The sequence below is a fragment of the Sinocyclocheilus rhinocerous genome, unplaced genomic scaffold (assembly GCF_001515625.1).
Source record: "Sinocyclocheilus rhinocerous isolate Xijiao unplaced genomic scaffold, SAMN03320098_v1.1 scaffold43, whole genome shotgun sequence".
In the NCBI taxonomy this organism is placed as follows: domain Eukaryota; kingdom Metazoa; phylum Chordata; class Actinopteri; order Cypriniformes; family Cyprinidae; genus Sinocyclocheilus; species Sinocyclocheilus rhinocerous.
In genome coordinates, this window is record NW_015628370.1 from 452,721 (window position 1) to 474,897 (window position 22,177).

Sequence of the window (22,177 nt, forward strand, 5' to 3'; positions counted from 1 at the left end):
CAAACTCACACTGACTCAAGAGGAGTCACCCACACAAAAGCCTGAGTCTTTGCTGAATAGCAAAGGTTGTGTGTCATGAGGAAGTTCTTTTTTAGATGAAAATATGTGGTGGTTTCGGTATAGTCTTAGCTTTTTTTAATGCAGATTTTGAATGGATTTGTTGCAGATAGGTCCTCAATAATGATATTTTATGATAAAATTTGCACTATTAGTCAAAGCAAGTGCTTCGACACATTGAGCTGCGGTGCTCATGTGGATGGTACAATTCGAGTCTAGCTTATGACATTTTCTGATCATCTTCCCCATTATGTTCACTGTTTTCCTCTATAATTGAAATGTAGCAAAAAGTAAAATAAATACATTTATGCTTTTTATGACTTACAGCCTACTCCTAAGAAAAAAGAAACTTATACAATAAATAACTATAAAGATATCAGAGATATAATTAACAAGTATTGTCATATGTCCCTGCATTACCTTTAAAAATTCAGAATTAGTATCTTAACAGTCTAACATTTAAAAATGTCACCCAGGATTTTAATGAATGTAAGTGACATTATTACATTTGCAAGTGCAAGTGACAATCAAATTGCTAACCTATTTCTTGCCTTGTGAGAAGAAAAATGTCATCCTTCAACATTTAAACCTTGTAGTCGTTAATCAAAAGATACTGCCAAACCTGCAATATCAAACAATCTGACTGAAACATCCAGGTACAAATTGTATTTAATAGCATTCACATGTATTTTATCCATCCTAATGTTTTATTAACATTTAAAGATGGTTTGATAGGTTGATAGGGCAATACAATTTATTCACTTCATTATTCAACCTTTTGTGTTTCCAGAACTAGATTTTTCTAAACACTTTTTACAAGTGGCTACAAAAGATGCATGAATGAAAAAAATCACAAGCTAAATTAATTAATTAAAATCCTGTAAACATTCTAGTAAACCAGTGTTCCCCCTGGTTGTGGTTGATGACACTCTCATAAAGTAGAAAAGCTTCTTTTGGCAGCTCTTCTACCATAAAACTGTGCTTCATTTGGTACCATCTCAATTAATTTATTTAATTAAGTCATTATTTACAGAACATTAAGCATGTCATACATGTTAGGTTATACATCTACTGTACATTTGCATTTCTTACAGTTAAGAGCTCCACTTTTTACAATGTGAGTGGCTTTGAAAAGAACTGAATAACATTTTGGAAAATTCTTGGAAAAGTCTATTTGGAAAGATACACACACAACCACGTCATAAATTCCTTTGACATGGTAATATAAGGTTAAAGCTAACTGGCTGAGAGACAGACTTAGATAAACCCACGGCTCATCCGTCTAAAAGAAAAATCACTCTGCACTTGATGTATGATGTATTTTCCATTGAATGACACTGGAAATATTATAACAGCATTAAAGGAGGGTGAAGGAAATATAACAGCATTAGTAATATACCTCACTATAGTTTTGCACGTTTCGACAATAGCACATGACTCACAGATGACAGATATGACCATATATTGTTAAATAAATCCTTTCTTAAGCACGCTCATTTGCCAAATACAAAAAAAAAAAAAAAACTATGCATCCCATGTATTACTGTATCATCTGGCTTTAGCATCAAGCTGTGGCTTATACAACTTCCTGGCCATTAACACAGATCATTACAACGTGAAAGCGTGATTTCCCTCCCTGACAAAGAGACTCATCAGTTTATTATCTAAAAGTAATCAGCGCTCTGACTGAATGCCACATACAAATATCATTGTATGTTAAACTGACAAAAGTGTTACAGAATGGGCTGCGGTGACTCAGTCTGTGCCTGTTGGAACTGTTTATTTCACTGTCCGCATCTCAGGTTTGTCACATAATCGACTAGCCTTTTATTAGCACAACAAAAACTATGACAAACTGCCTACTTGCCATCTACACAAATCCCAAATGTCCTTTTGATTTGTTGAGGAATTGTCGGCAGGATTCAAACACCTAAAAACTGCGGGTAAGAACCCTCTCAGACAGGTTACACTCTTAAAAATGCCCTTTTTCAAAACTACGAAAGCATCGCTATGAAAGTATATGATGGGTAAATATGTTCTTTTATTTCCCAACAGCATATTTTCACAGTAAAAGATTTAAATCGGCCATAAATATTGCTTAACGTTGATTCTGATTCACAAGAATTGACAAATAAAATCGGTACTACTTGCTTACAGGTGCATCTCAATAAATTAGAATGTCATGGAAAAGTTCATTTATTTCAGTAATTCAACTCAAATTGTGAAACTCGTGTATTAAATAAATTCAATGCACACAGACTGAAATAGTTTAAGTCTTTGGTTCTTTTAATTGTGATGATTTTGGCTCACATTTAACAAAAACCCACCAATTCAATATCTCAACAAATTAGAATACTTCATAAGAACATAAAATAGAATACTTCATAAAAACATTTTTAGTGAATTGTTGGCCTTCTGGAAAGTATGTTCATTTACTGTACATGTACTCAATAACTTGGTAGGGTCTCCTTCTGCTTTAATTACTGCCTCAATTCGGCGTGACATGGAGGTGATCAGTTTGTGGCACTACTAAGGTGGTATGGAAGCCCAGGTTTCTTTGACAGTGGCCTTCAGCGACATTCTAATTTATTGAGATGCACCTGTATTATCATGATACAGAATCTTTCAAAATCAAGCAGCTAAACACAGTGAAAATGGATGTAACATTTTATGTTACAAAACAATAAAAGATTCATATGCAGCAGTTGAGTCCCTTTTTGAAGGGGAAAAGGAGAAGAACTTGGAAAAAGCTACTTTTCTGTGCTGGATCGAGCCGTCACACCTGCGGTTGAGGGAGTAGGAGAACATGTGTAGGGGGTAAGCAGGTTCTGCGTCATAACACACCCTGCAGACGCACACTGTCAGTCACGCAGCCTTCTGTCTTGGCAACTGTGGCTTTCCTGCAAAGATCTCAGGTGAACACTGCATAAACATCTGGTTTGAAGAAAAGAATAATCAATTCTAATCTAATCCGTCGAAATGGCGGTACAAAAAGAGGTTAAGACAAGAATGCAAATACCGAGGTCTTTGGTGTCTTCAAATAGCTTGTGAACTGTATCACTTTTACAGGAAATGGAAGTGTTTGTTTTTCCTGCATTACTTTCTGTTCTAGTCCTCGTTCAGCTCTTTGACTCATATTAGTCATAATAGGAGCCAGTTTGAATCTGTGAAGTCTCTTATTCTCATTCCTTGCAAGAAATCTTCTGATAAAATTTGTCATGTGGCAGGAAGTGGAGGGAGAAGTGACATCATTAGTAAAATATTTCTGATAAATCCTTATGTGTCAATGGGATTGACGTATGCCGACCTGAGACTCATTTTCTCTGATAATATTTCAGCAATGAAGTCGTGTGTTTTTTATCAGCTGTTTGAATATGAATCACTCTTTTGATTTTAATGGGTCAAACGAGTTTACAAAAAGGTCTGAAATTGATTCAGACTGATTCATTCAGACAGTTTACTCACACGTTGAATCATTTGCAGTGGTTTCTTAAACTGCAATAGTAACAGGAAATTTTGTAAGTCAGAAAAATAATAATAAAAAGAGCAATAGATGAGGTGGATATTGACCTACAAAACCATTACAGGAAACAAAACTCGCAAATGCCTTCACTACGTGCATGTGCAGCTTGTAAATGACTCTGTTCTGTGGGCAAAGATCATTTATATCCATTTATATCCAAAACAATAGCCTATTAAAAAAAAAAAAAAGTGCAACGACAATGAGTTTTTGCTGTTAAATGCTTGTGCTTTACTGCAAAGGCAACTGGTATAAGTGCATTTCTATGAGAACAATTATCTGGCAGCAGACCACCAGTGAAATCTAAGCAATGGCAGGATGAGTGAACAGTCACTCCAAGCGCCGATGGCAGAACAAGTTATGAAGAGGAACTGAGACCTCAATAACACTGACTGACCCCATATGAACAGCGATTCGTCATCATTCACCTGCAGCCCAAGTGACTCAAACTATATGATAATATGGAACTGACTCTGTAGATACAAAGCAGGTAATGTCCATATGATGTGTTTTGATTTGTGGCACAGTTTTCCTTAGACTTGCTTTTTTGTGTTAGGTTGGAAATTGTGCCGCAAAGGTATTGTATTGGTATTGGAGCTCTTGCAGCCACTTGAAAAACGCTAGCAACACTGACCAAAGAGTCATAGGAATCAACATAACTGCAGTGTATCGGGTCTATGAAGCTAATGCAGCTCAGTGAACTGAAGGATGTAAGGACAACAATAGCATCTGAACTCTCTGTTGAGGTGACCACAACTGAGGTAACTACAGTTTTTATCTCAGCCCTCTGGTGCGGCGGTTGTAGCATTATATCTCGATTAGAGAACTTGATCGAAACTGACAGCTCCAACTGAAGCCCTCATGCAACCTTAACACCTGTGACCTGTTCAATAGCACACTCATGAGTTCCTAAGCCTCCCCTAGCCTCAAAGAAGCATCCCTGCAAACAGTGCACTGAACCATGAACTCAAGTTCAGCACTTCACTCACTGGCCACTACGACACTACTGAGATTTTATGTGTGTCAATGAGTTCCAGAATATCTAAATATAGCTTCAGGGAAAAAAACTGAAAAACACAGCATAAAAAAAACAAAAAAAAACACTGTGACACACTGGAGTTATACAGGGACCCATAAAATTATTTGTACACTTTAGCCACAGATATGAAAGAATTTTATATCTTTGCATTATGAAATAAATATATCAAACCAAGTGACATTTATTAAAAAGAAAGAACGAAACAAACCATACTTTAAAGACATTTGACAAAAAGTTACTTCCAATTATGAAACAATGCACATTGTTTAAAATAAAACACTTTGTGGTCAACCTTAGTGAAACCTGTTAATAATAAATGTGATGGATGAGGCTAGGGATCGTGAAGAGTTCTGGTTCTGATTCCGGTTATTTTTTATTATTATTATTTATTTTTCATTCCTTACCGATTCTTCTAGCACTTTTACGCAACAAATATTGGAAACAAAAAATGCTGTTTCATTGCCAAAATAAGAGGAAAAAAGTTTTTATAGCTGTAAATTAAGTTTTATAATTGGCCTTAACTGTCAGGGTCGGGGATGAAGCGAGGACTCAATAGCACAGAGTAATGGGCTTTTATTAATAAAATAAAACAAAAACAACAACAAAAACTACCCCGTGGGGGAAAAACAGGCTGGCATGACAAGACAAGGCAGGATCAGGATACATCTTGGGTGATATGAAGACGAACTGGCACAGGACTGCAAACACAAGGAGAATAAATAGAGAGCAAATGAGGAGGGTAACGAGGGAACACATGTGGGGCAAATTAACCAATAATCAGGTAACAAGATGGGTGGGGTCAAGACAATTGACATGAGAGCACATGGCACACAGGAAACAAAGACAAAAGCCATGTGCTCACACAAAACAAAACACAAGCACATGGCCAGCAAAACAATCACAAGCCATGTGCTTGAACAAAACAAGACACGAACACGCAGCTAATGAGAAAACTCATAAGCTGCGTGTTGCCACAAGACAACAAGAAAAGCAAGCGGCTGAACGCAAACCGCGTGCTACACAATACACAACACACGTGGACAGAAGAGCGCACGGCCGAGCGAACTCGAGAACGCACGCTCCCACAACAGACAGAACATGGAGCACGAGTGTCTGGACCCCGACACGAAATTGAAACTCAACAAGACATGAGTGCCGGGATCTGAACATCACGCTCCAACATGAAACAGGACATGCAGACGAGAGAGCACGGCTCGAGCACTCTCGAAGCCGCGCGGTCACATGAAAACAACGACACGACGGAAGCGAGTGTCAGGGCTCTGTCACAAAACCATGAATTACACTAGACCGAAGTGACAGAACCCTGACATTAACTATACACTACGGTCAAAGTTTGGTGTCAGTACAAATTTTTTTAAGCTTTTGAAAGAAGTCTCTTATGCTCACCAAGGGTGCTTCATATTTTTTGTGGAATCTGTCATACATTTTTTTCAGGATTCTTTGATGAATAGAAAGTTCAAAAGAACAGCCTTTATTTGAAAGCTGAATATTTTGCAACATTATAAAAAATGTTACTGTCACTTTTGGTCAATTTAATGCATCCTTGTCTAATAAATGTATTTAATTTCATTCCCAAATAAGTACATTTTTAAAAAGCCATTCATTTGAGCCATTCGTTCAGGAACCTGTACAGAGTACAGAGACATAACACAAAATAAGAAAAATGGATCCGTAAATTAACTTAAAAATAAAATACTATCTAAAACTAATTATTCCCAATTCACCACTTCACTTAACTCTGTTTATTATAAACACTATCTGTCTGAACACAACAGCAGATCAAAATGAGGGCATGTGGAGCTCTAAAGAGAGACCTTTTTTATTTTTTTGATGGCATGTGAAACTAATGATGCTTAAGGAGCTCCCAGTGGACGCACTAGTAAGCACAATGTATACAAGAAACAACCGCTCAGAAGCAAAATCTGCAAAGCATCAGCAGTGAAGCAGAACTCGGCTGCGTTTCTCAAAAGCATCGTGGCATTGGTGGCAATGGTTCTATGATTTACTTAGGCCTACAATTTTTTGGGGGAAACGCAGCCCTCATCTGTTAAATCGTTCCTAAAGAGGTAATATTGGGTAAGGTCACTGCAGAAGCAGGAATTATTGGGAATATAATGAGAGGATGACGAGAAAAAAGGGCAGAAAAGCTGAACCCATTTCATACAGGCAGGTTTGATTAAATAACCTTAATCCAAATGCTTTTATAACGTAATCATCTTTTCTGCATCTCTGCTTGGCATCACAGCAGTAGCAAATCTTACATCAACAGCAAATCGTGATAGAGGAAATCGGACTCATTGTTCATTGTTGTAGAGTGCAGTTGATACATGCAAAGGGAAAAGGTTAACACAGAAGATTGACAGTGATCTTTCCCGCATATGAGATTAAAACAAATATCGGTCATGTCTTAATTTTCCAATCTGTTATGTCTGATGAGGAGCATATGGAAATGTTTGTCAAGCCATGTGTTCTGAAGATACAAATGTGATAAAAAATATATAAATCAATATTAACTCCGATTATAAAGCTGGGGGAGAGCTAAAATGAAATACAAGTGTCTTAATTTCACGCATAATTAAGAAACATCTGTTGAGCACAAGTAGCCTATTCACAAAAGTACATCAAGAAATTAAACAGCATTAACTTTTTTAAACTCTTTACTTTGGATAATGCCTGGTGGGAATAGAAAGATTCCTGTGTCACATGAATTGGTAAAAAGACATATGACAACAAAAAGTAGGCCGATATCATATCGTAAAATATTTACAGTTATAATCACAAAATAATATTATTCTTTGAAATCAAAAAGTCTTTGTGTAGAGTCTATAGAGACTGCACTGAAACCAGGTCCTTGTCACAATAAACTGGCAAAACACAAGAGAAGACTCAAACTAACTCTAGATTTGATGGATGAGGAGCTTGCAGGCCTACCACCCAGCTGCTGTGTCTGTCCATGGAAGAAAACATATGGCTTGAGTCTGCTGCCAAGATATGAAGGCTTGGTCCTATACCCAACATAAAAAAAACAAAAACAGACACTAATTTTTACACAAATGTAAGTGCTCAAGTGTTTTGGACTTCTATAAAATCTAATTATTAACACAATAAGTAACATGAATCCCTTTGTGTCTTTGAAATATCTTCCTATTGTGACTGAATTTAGAGCGTCACAGCAGATGTACTGTAGAAGACGGACACAGTATCCAAGGCTTGTCTTTGACAGTCAAACAGTGTTTATCAAGGACAAAAGATGAGACCTATGAGACTTGTTTGTAAGGGGCTTCGTCACCATTACAGAGATACAGAATTGAGGCATTTGCCACAGCCAGACCAAACATTAAACTCTCTTGATACTGTCAATTTTTATTGCCTTGTTTGTTGTTCAGGTGAGAGGGAATTAGACAGTTTCCATATTAGAGGCCGTTTTGAAAGGATTCCTGCTTGGTCTGCCAATAAATCGCTAACTATTGACCTCGACATTTCAGACAAGCAGATTGTGACTACTAAAAACAGTGGATGCAGACCGAGGTAAGATGTTGTTCAAGTGTTGAAGTGCAGAGATGGTTTATGGGAGATTTCCTAAATTAAGAGCACTTTTGATGCATTGGTTCTATGTTTCATCTATGTTAAAACAACTGATCTGATCTGATAAATACCAAGAGGATCATCTTGGTCAAGTAAAGTTTAATGTGATGGTGTGCATTTTTAATATGTGATTTTAATAGTATTTTTCACTTTTGAAGATTAGTTGTATAAGACTTGATGACACAACAAGTGACAGTTTGCTGACGTCTTGTGTAAGTCTTATTTAATTCATTTGCAAAAAATGTCCTCAAATTAAAATTTCTCTAAAGTACTTGGCATGATAGAAATGACAGCAATCTTTTTGGACAGCAGTTCTTTTTTATACATTAAATAAAAAATAAAAAAGTGTTTATTGAACACATAAATACTAAATGAACTAAATGATGATTTTTCTGAAAGGTCCTTGTAAGGCTGAAATACCCTCACACGTCTGAAATATACGGTGAACATTTTAAATGGTCAAACATTGCATTATATGTAATTTCACTGTAATATTATTATATTTTGTTTCAATTGTTTTTTTTATTAGTAATGTTTACAATGGTGTTTTGTGTACATTATGTTATTTAGTTAAGATATATTGCATTATTTTAGTGTCGTGTGTTACCCCGTTGGTGGTTTGTGTTTGTGTGTATGACCCTGTAAACGTCTATACACAAGTATTGGCAATGTTTTATGGATAGCTCACATACGATGATTCATTATGTGGCTTTCTGTAGTACCACCTGTATTATTATGGTAAAAAGCAGATTTATATACTACTTTTACTGTAAATATAACAGAATATTTTTACAGTGTACAGTTCTCATATTGTGTTCAACAAAGGACTCCAACATACCAAAGCCAACCGAGTATGAAAGTATATATTTAGCTCTTCTTATTCAATACATGTCATAAGAGGATTCATGTAATAATAAAAACACCCTTTGGCATCTTTAGAGAATGATTGCATATAGTTTACTCAAGCTGTTAACTGTGTTAAAATGCTTCAGTAAAGATGATTTTAATACACATTATGGTAGGTGTCAGTTACACAGGACATGCCATCGTTCTTTAAATTACAATTCTCTTTAACATATTCTTACGAGGCAGAGTGGATGCTTAATAGTAAAATAATACTGCTCTAGTCTAATATCAATAGTAGTTTTTGCTCTTTTTTGATATATTGATACAATTGTGCCAGCATTCCCTGAAGGAGGGAGTAAATGATGACACCTGCAACAACAACTTACATTTAACTTCTATTGAGCCAAAACTATTCTGCCCCCGGCATAAACAGGCCTGCAGCAACATTTTAATTGCAGCTATTTATCTTGGCAAGATGACAAGGCCAGGCCTTAAGTTAGACGAAACACATTACTTTGTGTAAGCCAACTAAAATAAACATTATTCAGTCCAATGATATTATTTTGATCTACTACACAATGCTTTAAAAGAGACACAGACGTTCTTAGAGGAAAATATTTTCTTCAGCCTAAAAGAACAGATGTAACAGCTGGCCATGCTTTTGCATGCTTTTGACATACTCAGTGAAAGTGTGATGTTGCACGTCAACCGTTGTTATCTAGTCACGAATCATCTACCACCAGCCTCAAATTCCATGTGATCCGCCATTATTGTTGAGTTAATTTTTTCTATCCTCTCAATGTTTTTATTCTATTAGAACAGATGCTGACAAAAATGTGAGGCAACATAGATAAATCTGGACTACTGTGGTTTTGTGTTGTTTGGACCTGTTGTTGTTGTAGTTCTCAGGAGCCCTCATCCAGATTAAAGTTGCTCAAGGGACGGTCCTCAAGGGATGGAGTTCCTTTTTCTTTGAAAGCTTTTTTTACGTGTCTTCAACATGTTTTCTGTGAATTAATTTAGTCTTTTACAGGGTTTAATGTCTAGAAAGAACCAAAAAGAGGATGATGCTATATTTGGGACGCAGTAATCAGAGTGAGTATCTTAAAAAATCTTTAAGCAATAACATTACCTTTTTTTAAGGCCTGATGAAGTAGGACTGTTATAGTCTTTGTCCCTCTTAACCTCTAGAAGGGCAGACATCCTATTATCTATTTTTCTCTTGTTCTTCTTAGATTAGGTGGTGTTGTTTGATTAGGGGCTCCTGAGTACACGGATGTCTTTTGTTGAGGAGTGTTTTCTGGTGTCCTTGATTGCTATCAACACTGCCCAGGAATTTCAATTAAGTAAACTAGTAAATATGATAAATAATGGACAAAACTCACGTTAACATTTACTAGGTAAACTGTGGTGAGTTGATCTCCAGTGAGTAGATCAATGGCATTTTTAATGCCTTTTTTTTTTATTTTTTTATTGATGATGTTGAAAAGGCAAGTGCAAAGTATACTCAGAAGACCAGGGCTAGTTATCAAACTTTTGAGTCAAAAGTGCTTGCATACGCACATGCTGGTTTTCTCTAGTTGGTTTCAAATATCTAGTTAATTTTTTGGAATTCATTCATCAAAAGATTCTATGTCAAATAAACGCTGTTCTTCTGAACTTTCTATTCATTAAAGAATCCTGGGTAAAAAAGTATCACAGTCCTCACAAAATATTAACCAGTTTAAATTAATAATAAGAAATGTTTCTTGAGCAGTAAATCAACATATTAGAATGATTTCTGAAGGTCATGTGACACAAATTCAGCTTTGCCATCACAGGAATAAATTACATTTTAAAATATATTGAAATAAGACGTGGAAGATGTGAAGCAAATATTAAAAACGAAAAATTTACCACTTCCTTTATGTTTATATCATTTCATTTTGGACATCTGAATATCATCCGGGTTGAAGCAAATGTTTGCTATTCATCAGAAGCACACTCAAGCAGGGTAATGCGAGCACTCAGAGCAGTGGGCGTCCTTGTGTTGAGATATTATAATCATCACAGATGTGCCGTGAGGGGCAGGTAGAATCAAGACCTGGGCAGACGCTTCACTGAACCACTGGACAAATCAAATCAGTGCACCCATTGCCAGGGGAATATATCTTTATTACTAGTTCATATCTGTCGCCGTGGAGACCTTTCGGGTTTGGACACGATGGACCACATTTTATACTGTCGCCCCGTGACACCTATTGCTTCAGACTGTCACGGACCCTCATAAAGGCGAAAGTGCAAAATGATCTAATTCAAACCTACACGACTCTTTACCACAGCTGATTGCCCCAATTATTTTTTCCCCATCCCAAAATGTGAAACACTCCAGGGGGGATCTGAACAATTTACTAACCTGCTACTGATGCTGCCATTATTTTTTGATGTTTAAGTCGACGATAAATCGAAAGAACAAAGCACATTTTCTTAGCTTCATCCTCTTAGTTGTCCAAGCCGGCAGTTTGAACATCCAATATGTTTAGAGTCACTGATATCATAACAAGCCTTGACCATTGATCCTTTAATGAGTTAGATCTTTTTTAGGCTTTCTGTTGCTCTCTGATATAATAAACTAACTGTCCAATGTACATGAACATTACCCTGCTGAAAAAAAAATGAATAAAGTAAATAAATAAATAAAACTAGCTTAAGCTAGTTTGCTGGTCTTAATTGATCTCCCAACCTTGTCAGACTAGTCTGTTAGCTGGTTTTATGGGGTTTTGGGCACCTTTTAGCAAAATATTGGCTTTATCATGCATTTCATGAAAATGTTAATTTCAGTGTTGATTGTGTAGTCTTTTACATTAACATACACATTACACATTATATTACTCAAGCTGAAATCTGTCATATTAAACATTTCCTTTCCTTTCCTTTCCTTTCTTTTGTTTTTTAGCACACTACTGTGTATGCTACTTTTAGGTTGGCTTAAAACTGAAATCGTGATCGTGTCTTTTCTTCTCTGTTGTGACATCCAAGTGAAACGACTTTGTACATCTGGAATTATATCATTGTCATTTGCTAACTGCTGCGATCTCATGTGATTGACAGGTTGCTGAAGGGAAGAGGTTACTGTCCCGCCCTCACACCACTGAACATGTCTTTAGACTAGAGGGTAATCCAGAATCAATGTCCAAAACAGACAAATGATCAAATCACAGGTAAACAGTCCAAACAGGCAACAAAGCAGGGGAAACAGGCAAGGGATATCATGGGAGCAGGCATGGATTCAAAACCCAGAGACACAGGAAACAAGGGGAATACTCAGAAATGCAGCTGACACTAACAAGACTTCGCAAAGACACAGGAGAATACACAGGGTATAAAAAGCGAGAGACAAACAGGGTAGCAAGGGGAGGAGCTAATTAAACACCATGGAAACTAACAAGGGGAACCATGGAGGCAAACAACTGGGCAAAGACCGGGCAACGAATTGTGGGAAATGGAGGCCAGGACGGAATGGCACTGGAGTAGGGAGCAGTGCCCACTGGTGGATGTCTAGGGCACTCCAGCTGGTAATCGTGACAATACCACAACCTGTTATTTTGATCAAGCACTGAATAAAGGGGATAGGATTGTGCACAACATTAGGACAACATTCCCAGCGACAGCCCTGGGTTGGACCTTAGGATAGAAGCCATACTTGATTATAATGAAAACAAGCCTGTGAGGTATAGACATACAGTCTGTTCAACAGGATTTGCAATTTTACTTTGCTATTAATTGTTAAATGGATACAAAATTGAAAATTTGTCTTTTCAAAATACTTCTTAGTGACAAAAAACTCTTAAAACGTGTGTTATGAAAATGACACAATAGGACAATACTGTACATTACAGTATAGCCCATAAAACAGACTATACATTTTTCTCTCACAGCCTTGTTATTATGTGTGGGAAAATTAAGCATTGTGTTTGCCTTAATTAAGGTCTATTTAGGTCTATTTACTTAAGATCTTGATCTATAACCTGTTTTGTAAATTTATTATAAAATCAGTTAAATCCAGGATCTTTTCCATTAATTCCATCAGATGTCCAACAGATTCCAGTCTGGTGAGAAACAGCACTCAGAAATATTTCTACTTCTACTAATCTGTTTCTATTACTTCTGCCAGCCAAGATTGCTTGGCAAGTCCATGCTACATTCAGTATAAGGTTCAGTCTACTAGGGAAATCATAAAAGACAGTGATCCTAAAAGAGCAAAGACGCGTCCTAAAGATGACAGTATGATGGAGGCAAATTAACCTGCCTGAAGCATTTCAGTCATTCTGATGTGCCAAAACGTATTCTCTAGAAAAACACCCTCAATGCCAGAGCCTCCGGTCTGGTCTGTAGTATAACCTAACTCACCGCATCACAAAAATTGTTAACTGCCACTGGAGACTGATAGCAAATCACTATCTACCTCAAATTGTGCACCATTGTACACCAATTTAATAGGATAGTTAACAAAAAAAAAAGAAAAAAGCTCACCCTCATGTCATTCCAAAACCGTATAACTTTGTTTCTTCTGCAGAACATAAAAGATATATTGAATATATATTTATATATACATATTATCAAACACATATTATCAAAAACAACTCTTTTTAATATGTTCCATGCTAATTTGGCTAAAGTTGTAGTATCTTGTGTGAATCTTGTGTTGTCATATACTCCATTATAACTGGCTGCTTGTTCACAGGTAATCCTGAACCTGCTTTCAATAAACAAAAGACTCAAATCCCAAATCACCTGCATCTTTTCTTTACTGAGCAACTCATCTTTCCCTTCAAAGCATTAGCCATGGATCACAGGAACCCAGTTTCTTCATCTGGTGTACCAGTGCTCACAGACGTTAAACAGTCTGGGATGAAATGTCAGACCTTCAGACCATCAAGAAGAAATGACTGAAAGGGGGAAAGAAAGCATGTCTTGAAAAAGATTGATGCCAAGGCACAGGGGAGTAGCTCTATCGGTGCATTGGTGCAGATGACACCGGCTGCCTAGGGAACAGGTCTCCTCTCCCAGTGGCATTGAACTGCTCGGCAAGACAGTGCACTATCATTAGTGCTGGGTGGAAACGGGATCAATATTTACCCGCTGGTGTGGGTCTCCTTACACAAGTGATTGCCCACAAGGATTACTTGTCACTGTTTGAGTCATCTATTGTGCTGGAGGCCAAACAAGACCATTAAAGTTTGTGAAGAGGATTGGACAGACATGTGCCTCAGCTGAAGGCACCCATTAAAACGTTTTATTTAAGTGTAGATGTAGACACCCCTGTCAATGATATCAGTGATATTGTTGACATAATAAGGTGGCAACATCATAAACAGGTTATTTGGTGAAAAATGTTTGTGGTCATGTGCAAAAATATTTTCTAAATAAATCTACTTTATTTGCATGTATTTACTTTATTTTTATTATAATAAAAATAAGAAATATTTCATATTCAATCATTTATTTTGTATATTTAGACAAATAAATCAAAATATATAAATGTTTAAAAATACTTAAAATTAGATTAAAATATTTAGTATTTTAAATGATGATTTACCAAACTTATTAAGCATGACAAGCTACCATGACACAATTAGTTTGTATTTATTTTTTAGTGCACGATATACTATGCTAGTTGTTAGTGAAGATGGGAAATCCAATTCCATTTAACCTCAATATCACTTTTGCCCACTCCAAGACAATTTTGTGCTATTTTATCCTCTTGCCAAAACTCTGGTAAAAGCAGTGATCAGTGTCAGGCAATGGCAGGTGCTGAGAGAAGACATGAGCAACTGCCTTTATTTTGTAACTCTCTTTCTCTCTCAGCCCGAGACATTATTTCTCGTTAATGGGAACCAGATCAAAAATCTCTATGCCGCTGACATTTAAATTAGTCAGGAGACATTTGTGGTTTCCCTTGTGCGCTTCCTCCATCTTGTTGCCTGAGGTTGCACACATCAAATATTAACCGCTGTGTTTTGTACCTGTGCTGAAGCCACAACAAATGATCTCCCTTAGGCTGAAAATGTCAGAGAAACCTTTACAGGCTCTTATTTAGCTCCTCCTGGGAACTGAATGTAATGGCAGCATTTGGCCTATTCATCTCATGATTTTCTGGTGTCAAATTCCCCTGCTGTCCATTTCAAGAATACCTTTTATAGTTAGCTGACTGTTTCATCCGGAAGCCTTTCATCTCTTGAACTTTTGCTCTATTGCATCTTGGATGCCCTGCATTCTTCGTTTCAAAGAAAAGATTCCTGTGTCAGGTATAATGAGAAGAAATAAATTACAGACTATAATTGTAATGTGTTATGATTAGGTTACTATGGCTGGTGGTCATTATGGTGGTCAAATGATGATTAAGTTGCTTTTTAACCACCTGCCACCATAATAACCTTCTAATATATGATCAGACATTAATGATAAGGCCTGTAACAGACTGGCTTATTAGCCCTGTCTTCCAAATAGAGCATTAATGAGACTGAAACATTTACTCAAGGGAAGGTTTGTGCATTTTAAAGCAATCCAGAAAATCTATACTTGCATACCTCCATCCAGATAGCTCTGCATTCGTTCACACAGAACGCGATTTTGCATTTCCACTGTGCAGCTTTTCCGGTGACTTTTTTTTCTCATTTAATTGCGTGTGTACACGAAACGCGTTTTTTCGTCCCACTTTTGTAATTAAACATGCGCTAGACAGTTTCTTTTATTGTTGCGCCGCGTCTCGCTGCTTTTCAGCGATTCGTTGAACCAAACAGAAGGAGTTGGGGCGGGATATGAATCGTGCGCGTGTGTATCATTTGTTGTGTTACAGTTTTCCATTTTGAAAACTGTAACTTTAAATTCTGCTGTACGGCTACTTCTGTATAAAGGCTGCGCTTTTTACTATTCTTCATCGCTGCGTCTCGCGTTTTAAAACGGAACGCGTTCTGTGTAAATTAGCTTTTAAAACCATAATGTAGCCTATAGAAAAGAACTGACCTAGTGAACATTCAACAGGTGATCACTTACTTCGGTTAGGCAAGAAACATCACAAAGTAGGCCTAGAAAAAAAAACACTGACTAATGATATCTTAAAGGGGTCATATGATGTTGCTAAAAAGAACATTATTTTGTGTATTTGGTGTACAGTCGGTAGGTTTATCACTAATACCAGTTGACACAATGTTTGAATTAATAAGTTTCAATCATGTGTCTATAGCGCCATCAATTGTGTTGGACGGTTAATCGTACTTTTCTGGAACTTATTTTGTACTTTATACTTTACATTCTGTTTCACGGACATTGCTTGTAAAAAATAATTTAAGTAACTTTCAATTTCGCTAGATGAAATGCTTCCAGAAATGTCATGTCCTGATGGATCTTAATTGCACACCTTTATCGATGTTGCTTTATTTAATTTTTTTCTTACTTTAAGCCTATCTCAAGTTTAATCAGTGATAACTGTGAGAGAAAAGTCTCATATTTACTGATCCACATTACACCACAAACCATCACCACATTCATTAAATTATACTAACACTTTACATTAGTTGTAAAGTGAAGACTATTCTAGCAACATATCTGCACATCAGGTTTCGAAGTGATCCGTGCTGGTTGCTGAGGCATACCATAAGAAAACTGAAAATTGGTAAAGTAGCACTCCACATTGACAATAATAATAATGCCTAGGGATTGTAAATCCCATTTCAAAACCTTAGGCTGATGATACATGGGGCAACTTTTTGTGAGCAATGTTGCTTGGGCACTTTCCCATTGAGAATGGTTAACAAATTTCTATCTGGATACTTTAGATCAGTCGTGTCCCCTGTGTCTCACCTGGTTGCCTGTTGACGGCAACATTGCCAAAAGTTGCCCAGCAACAGAGCTCAAAAAGTTGCCCTGTGTAGAAGACATGAAGTTTGTGCATGAAGTCATATACCAGATAATATCTTTATTAAAACCTTTGTAGAACTAATAATTTTCAGTCACATGAAGCACATCCATGATTCATGAAAAACAATTGTACAATGTAATAATAGGCCATAAGTCCGTTTTTTAGTTTGGTTTCTCAGCCCCATCCTCCATTTTGTTTGTGCTGTCCTTGTTGATGGGGAAATCCAGGGATGTTCTGAAGCGGACTGAGGACTCATCTTTGGATTCTGGTGACTCAGTATGCAGAAGTCCATCTTCTCCAAGTGAGCAGGTCAAGGAGGTTGGATCCAGGTGGTCAGGAAGCTGCACAGCTTGAACAAATCCTTGTGGCTGGGCTTCTGCGACGTGAGCGGTGCTGGTAGATGATGTAGAAGCGTCTGTCTGGGCCCGCTTGCCGGCCATCACCTCCAGGCGCCTTCCAGATACTGTCACGGTGACATCTTCTGGAGAGAAGCCTCGAGTGTCCAGAGTAAGAGAAACGTCTCGCCGTTTGTTCTGCTCTGTATTGATCAGGCTGAAGAGCCTGGAGAAGGAACTCTGACCATCTAGACACTGGAAGAACTCATCAGTGAGTTCATTCAGCAAGCTGTCTCTGATCTCTTTCCTCAGGTTCTGCATTATTTGGGCTTTACGGGTGAGGAAATCCTCTTTGAAGCCGGAAAGAGCCATACTGCATCTGGGCCACAAAAAGTGGGAGTTTGCAAAGAAAGGGTCATCCATGAAGAGGCTCTCGGCAGAAGACATTTCTCTTGTCTGTTTGTCTGGGTGGTGTTGTCTTGAGGGCTTATCTGTGCTCTCAGAAGTGTGATCTGCTTGCTTCAGGTCCCTTCAGTTTATATATTTCTCCAACAGGTGTCTAGAACCTCCCACCACTTTTTACATCAGTGAGGTCATGAATAAGAATTTGAAGCTACAAGTAAACAGGACATCCAAGATGCTCATAAGGCTATTATAAGGTTATAGTTGTAATTTGATTTATGGGTCGGTGTCACTTTTACTGTCCCACAGCCGTCATTGGCCCTGCTGTCCAATTTGGGATTGCCCACTGAGTCCTTTGTCATGCACAGAGAGTGAAGTCACACGCTAACTTTACACCCTATGTGTGTGCAAGTGTTTATTCTGTCCTTACCGTCATAAAGAAGCTGCTTAGCGTATGCAGGAACTATGCTGACTGCAGTCATGATGTCAGTTCCTAAAAGCAGGATATATACATATACATATACATATATATATATATATATATATAGATAGATAGATAGATAGATAGATATATATGTATATATAATGTTTTTCATAAAATTTAAAAAATATAGATTATATAAGAGAATAATATAAAGAAGAATATGAAAACCCATTATTTTTTCAAAAACACAAAATATGAGCTTATTTGCTGGGTGCTTAGATCAAAACATTTAGTTGTAGGCCTATTAATTAATATTTAAATGAATAAATATTGTAATTAGTTAGACAATTTTTTAATGATAATTTTTATTTTGTTCTGAATATCTGTAATGGTATTTGAATAGGAATGTAGTAAAACTGACATGCATTTTTGGTTCCCATAAAAATAAATCATGTGAAATAAATCATGTGAATGTTGTCTAATACTCCAAATGTCAAATATTATATGACACATGGCAAACTTAAATTAAACAAATTAGCTCAAACAAATGAACTTTTATGAGTATTTAGAACTTTCTTTTTCTTTTGAGTTCCCAAAACCGACACATTTTAAGTAATATAAATTGTTTCATTGTTTTGAGTTTAATGAACTTGTTTCTTTTAATTTAAAGGAAATTAATGTCTTGCTATGCTAATTTAGAAGAGTTTCTTTGGGGTTTTTTGATCTCTAATGATCTCTAATGCATTACTCATTCAGCAAATGCTATGCTAATCAAAGCATCGTGTTACCAATTAGCAAGTTAGCATTTACTGAATTAGCTAGTTGTAGCTAGTTAAGTTTCACTATAAAAAATAAGTTAGAGTTAAATGTTACGCTTACGCAAATAGTTCAAAGTTAAGAGCAATTAACATGTATAAGTACAAAATAAAAATGCCACTTCTGCTTATAAACTTAGAATTTCTTTAAGTTTTGCTAACTTAGGTTTACAGGTTTACAGCATGGCCCTTGTTTATATTTTCCATGTATGAGTCAAGTGTCCCCCTCACATTCCCCATGAATGAGGAGTTCCCCTGTTAGCTAATCCAAAAAGTATTCTGCTGAGCACAGGACAGAAGCTTCTTAAACACCCAGAAGGAAGAGCAAACAGCTGAGCCATGACCGCACATCTAGATTTAACACACAGATATATTTACCAATGACACAGTTCAGGCTTATGACACATTTATTCAAAACTACATGCTAAAAGAAATACCATATAACCCTGAAATTTAAATGACTAAATCGAAAACAATTAAAGCAAAAACAATTTAATATACCTGTATAAATATATATTATTATATATACATTTAAAAAAAAAAAAATTTCTCAGTGTCCCCATGACTTACTACTGATATAATTAACAGGAAACTGAATGTGACCACAGTGTTCTTTCTTATAATCTTTTTCATAATATATTTGTAGTTACAATTAAATTTCATTTTCAAACTTAACATTTCAATGTCATGGGTTATTATTTTTTCTTTTTCAGTTCAGTTTCAAATTTGTTGATCATTGATCTGAATATTGGCACGGCACATCATTCATGGTGGTCTTCCAATGTTTATGGTGATTATGGCCTGATTTTGAGGTGCAAAAATGATATCTTTAAAGTTCACTAGTATCCTTTTTTAAAAGTACAAACATGTGTGCTTATTATTTTGTTATTTTATGTAAACTCAGCGAATATTAAATATCTATTGTGAAAATATAAGACTTTAAATAATAATAATAATAATAATAAAAACGCCGACATTTAAATGTTTGATAAGTAGCAAAATAAACATTAGGTGGCGCTGTTAGCCAAGTATAAAAGCATTACCTCGCTTCAAGCCTGCTTACTTTTGAGTGCTGTGCAGCTTTTGCCTCTAGAGGGCGTTTGAGGATTGTATTTCTTGCATCCACTCCAGAAATCACTGTAAAATTATATTTAAAAAATGCTCTTGCTGACATATAGATGATATATAACCATACGAGATAAAAATGAAAACATATAATGAATCATAAATTCTTCACGTAAAGTTTTGCATGCTATACTTTTTGAATACACACGACAACACAGAAGTAAACTATTACATGCACACACACATATTAAAATGCATTCTGTAAATATCAGTGCTCAAAACATTCAGACCTATCAGACAACCAATCATATGGGCCATCCACCGGCCCTGTAAAAACTTTGCTTTTAGTATGTCCCAGCTCTGTTCACATCAGAGCGAAAGAGGAAATCTATTAGTCTGACAGCTCCCCCAAAAAGCCGGCCGCAGCTTCTCCCCTGAGACCTTCCAACTGACGGCTTGCAGAAGGAGGGAGCGTAGTGATGGGGGAGAGAAAAGGAGAGCGAGAGAACGAAGCGGAAGTGGCGGTAAGTGTGGGGAAGAAGGGGGTATGAATTAGACTGCAATTAGCTTTGAATATTAGCTTTTGAATCAGCTTTTTCCCCCCTGAACACGTTCAGATTATAGCTACCGAATTGAAACAATTCAGCAAGTGTTTAATCTTGACAGTCACTGTAATAGTGCTGAGACAGAGCAATGAACTAATGCTGCTCATTGTAAGGCAAGGTCAGAGAACTGTAGGGAGTTAGCGCTTAACCTTCAAGGCCTACGAGCAAGGGCTTACCCATACTAAAAGAGCAGAAAGAGACAAGGGAGGGAGACGGAGGAAAAGTGGGGGAGATTTTTTTTGTCATTTGCAGCAATAGATGAAATATGACTGAAGCAGTAACGCTGGCTCTACAAACGCATAAGTCATAATGTCACACTGCACTGTTAGTACTAGCATACAAAGCAGGTTAGCATCAACTCACTGTCAAAAAACACAGTATGATGGGAATGCAGGATGATTGTGAACATAGGAGCCAGTGGATTTTGAGCAAAACTGAATAAATATAATTTGCCAATAAGTATTGGTTTAAAATGTATCTAAATAACATTTGTTTTTGTTTTTATTTTTTATTTCATTTTTTAATGTAATTTAATTGAATATTTAAATTAAATGTTATTTTATTTTAATACATTTTTTTATAGGAAAGTTGAGTGTAGAAAGAAAAGTAGGGGTTATAGGGGAACTGGATTGGGACATGACCTTTTAAAAATAAAGGTATTAAACCCCCCAACCCCCCAAAAAAACCCTGTTAGTAAATAGCTCTTAAAAGAATTTTCTTTAATAATCTAAAGAAATGTATTCCACTTTATTCCAAAAACAAACCAAAAAAAAAAATACATCAACAGCTCATACAGGCATGTAAGGGATACACAAAAAACACAAAACACATAATGAGTTATTCAGCAAAATGTTTAAGCTACTTTTTTCCACACAATGACAGAGCATAATAAAATAAAAATAAAAAATAAAAAACCTTTTTATTTTTATTTAAAATTTTTATTTTTATTTTTAATTTATACAAGGTTAGAGTTAGAAAAAAAAAACAGAACTCTGATACATCCCCATTTTGATAAAATGTGTGAGTTTTGCCAACATTGCTGAGATCAGACAACATCCCTATTAGGGAAAACGGCTTAATAAAGGTAAATGATCTTTTAGTAAAATGCAAAAAATGCAGTAGAAAGAGGGGCTGATTCTTTGAAGAACCTGCTTATTTCAGCAACGGTATCTTTTTTGTACACAGTGTTTTGAAGTTGTAAGCGACAACATACAATCTTTAAACGAGCCAGGAAGTGAGAGGGGTGAAGGCAGGAGCAGTAGGTTTGAGAGTGAGGACAGGCATGAGCCGGTGGTGAGTGTTCTGAGATGAGACTGCGGTGACTGCCATTCTCACACATTTCACTTCCTCTCGTGGCCAGCCTTGTCACGCAAACCTCACTCTCAGCTCATGAGATAAGACAGTCAGCTCTTTTCTCCAAGACCTTCGCAGTTTTTCATTTAACTTTGAAGTTCAACAGTATGTTGTGTGAACCAGGTATCAGAGCAGAAACAGCTGCCTCTAATTTATTCTTTATCTGTACTCAAACTTTTTGTGATGGCGGGGGGGGGGGGGGCTTTTTTT

General features: G+C 36.6%; 2 protein-coding genes across 2 annotated transcripts in view; both read right to left on the reverse strand.

The window, feature by feature from the left end:
- The window catches only part of LOC107737749 (peptide YY-A), a 50,815-nt gene that overhangs the window by 9,658 nt on the left and 18,980 nt on the right, over nucleotides 1-22,177 (reverse strand). The window lies entirely within an intron of this gene.
- On the reverse strand, nucleotides 16,950-17,855 carry LOC107737748 (heat shock protein 30-like). The gene has a single exon (XM_016549349.1). It carries the CDS (start codon nucleotides 17,748-17,750, stop codon nucleotides 17,130-17,132), a length of 621 nt encoding a protein of 206 aa, XP_016404835.1. The 5' UTR covers nucleotides 17,751-17,855; the 3' UTR covers nucleotides 16,950-17,129.

Coding starts and splice junctions, on each gene's coding strand:
- LOC107737748 (XM_016549349.1), bottom strand. CDS start 17,750: ATGTCTTCTGCCGAGAGCCTCTTCATGGATGACCCTTTCTTTGCAAAC.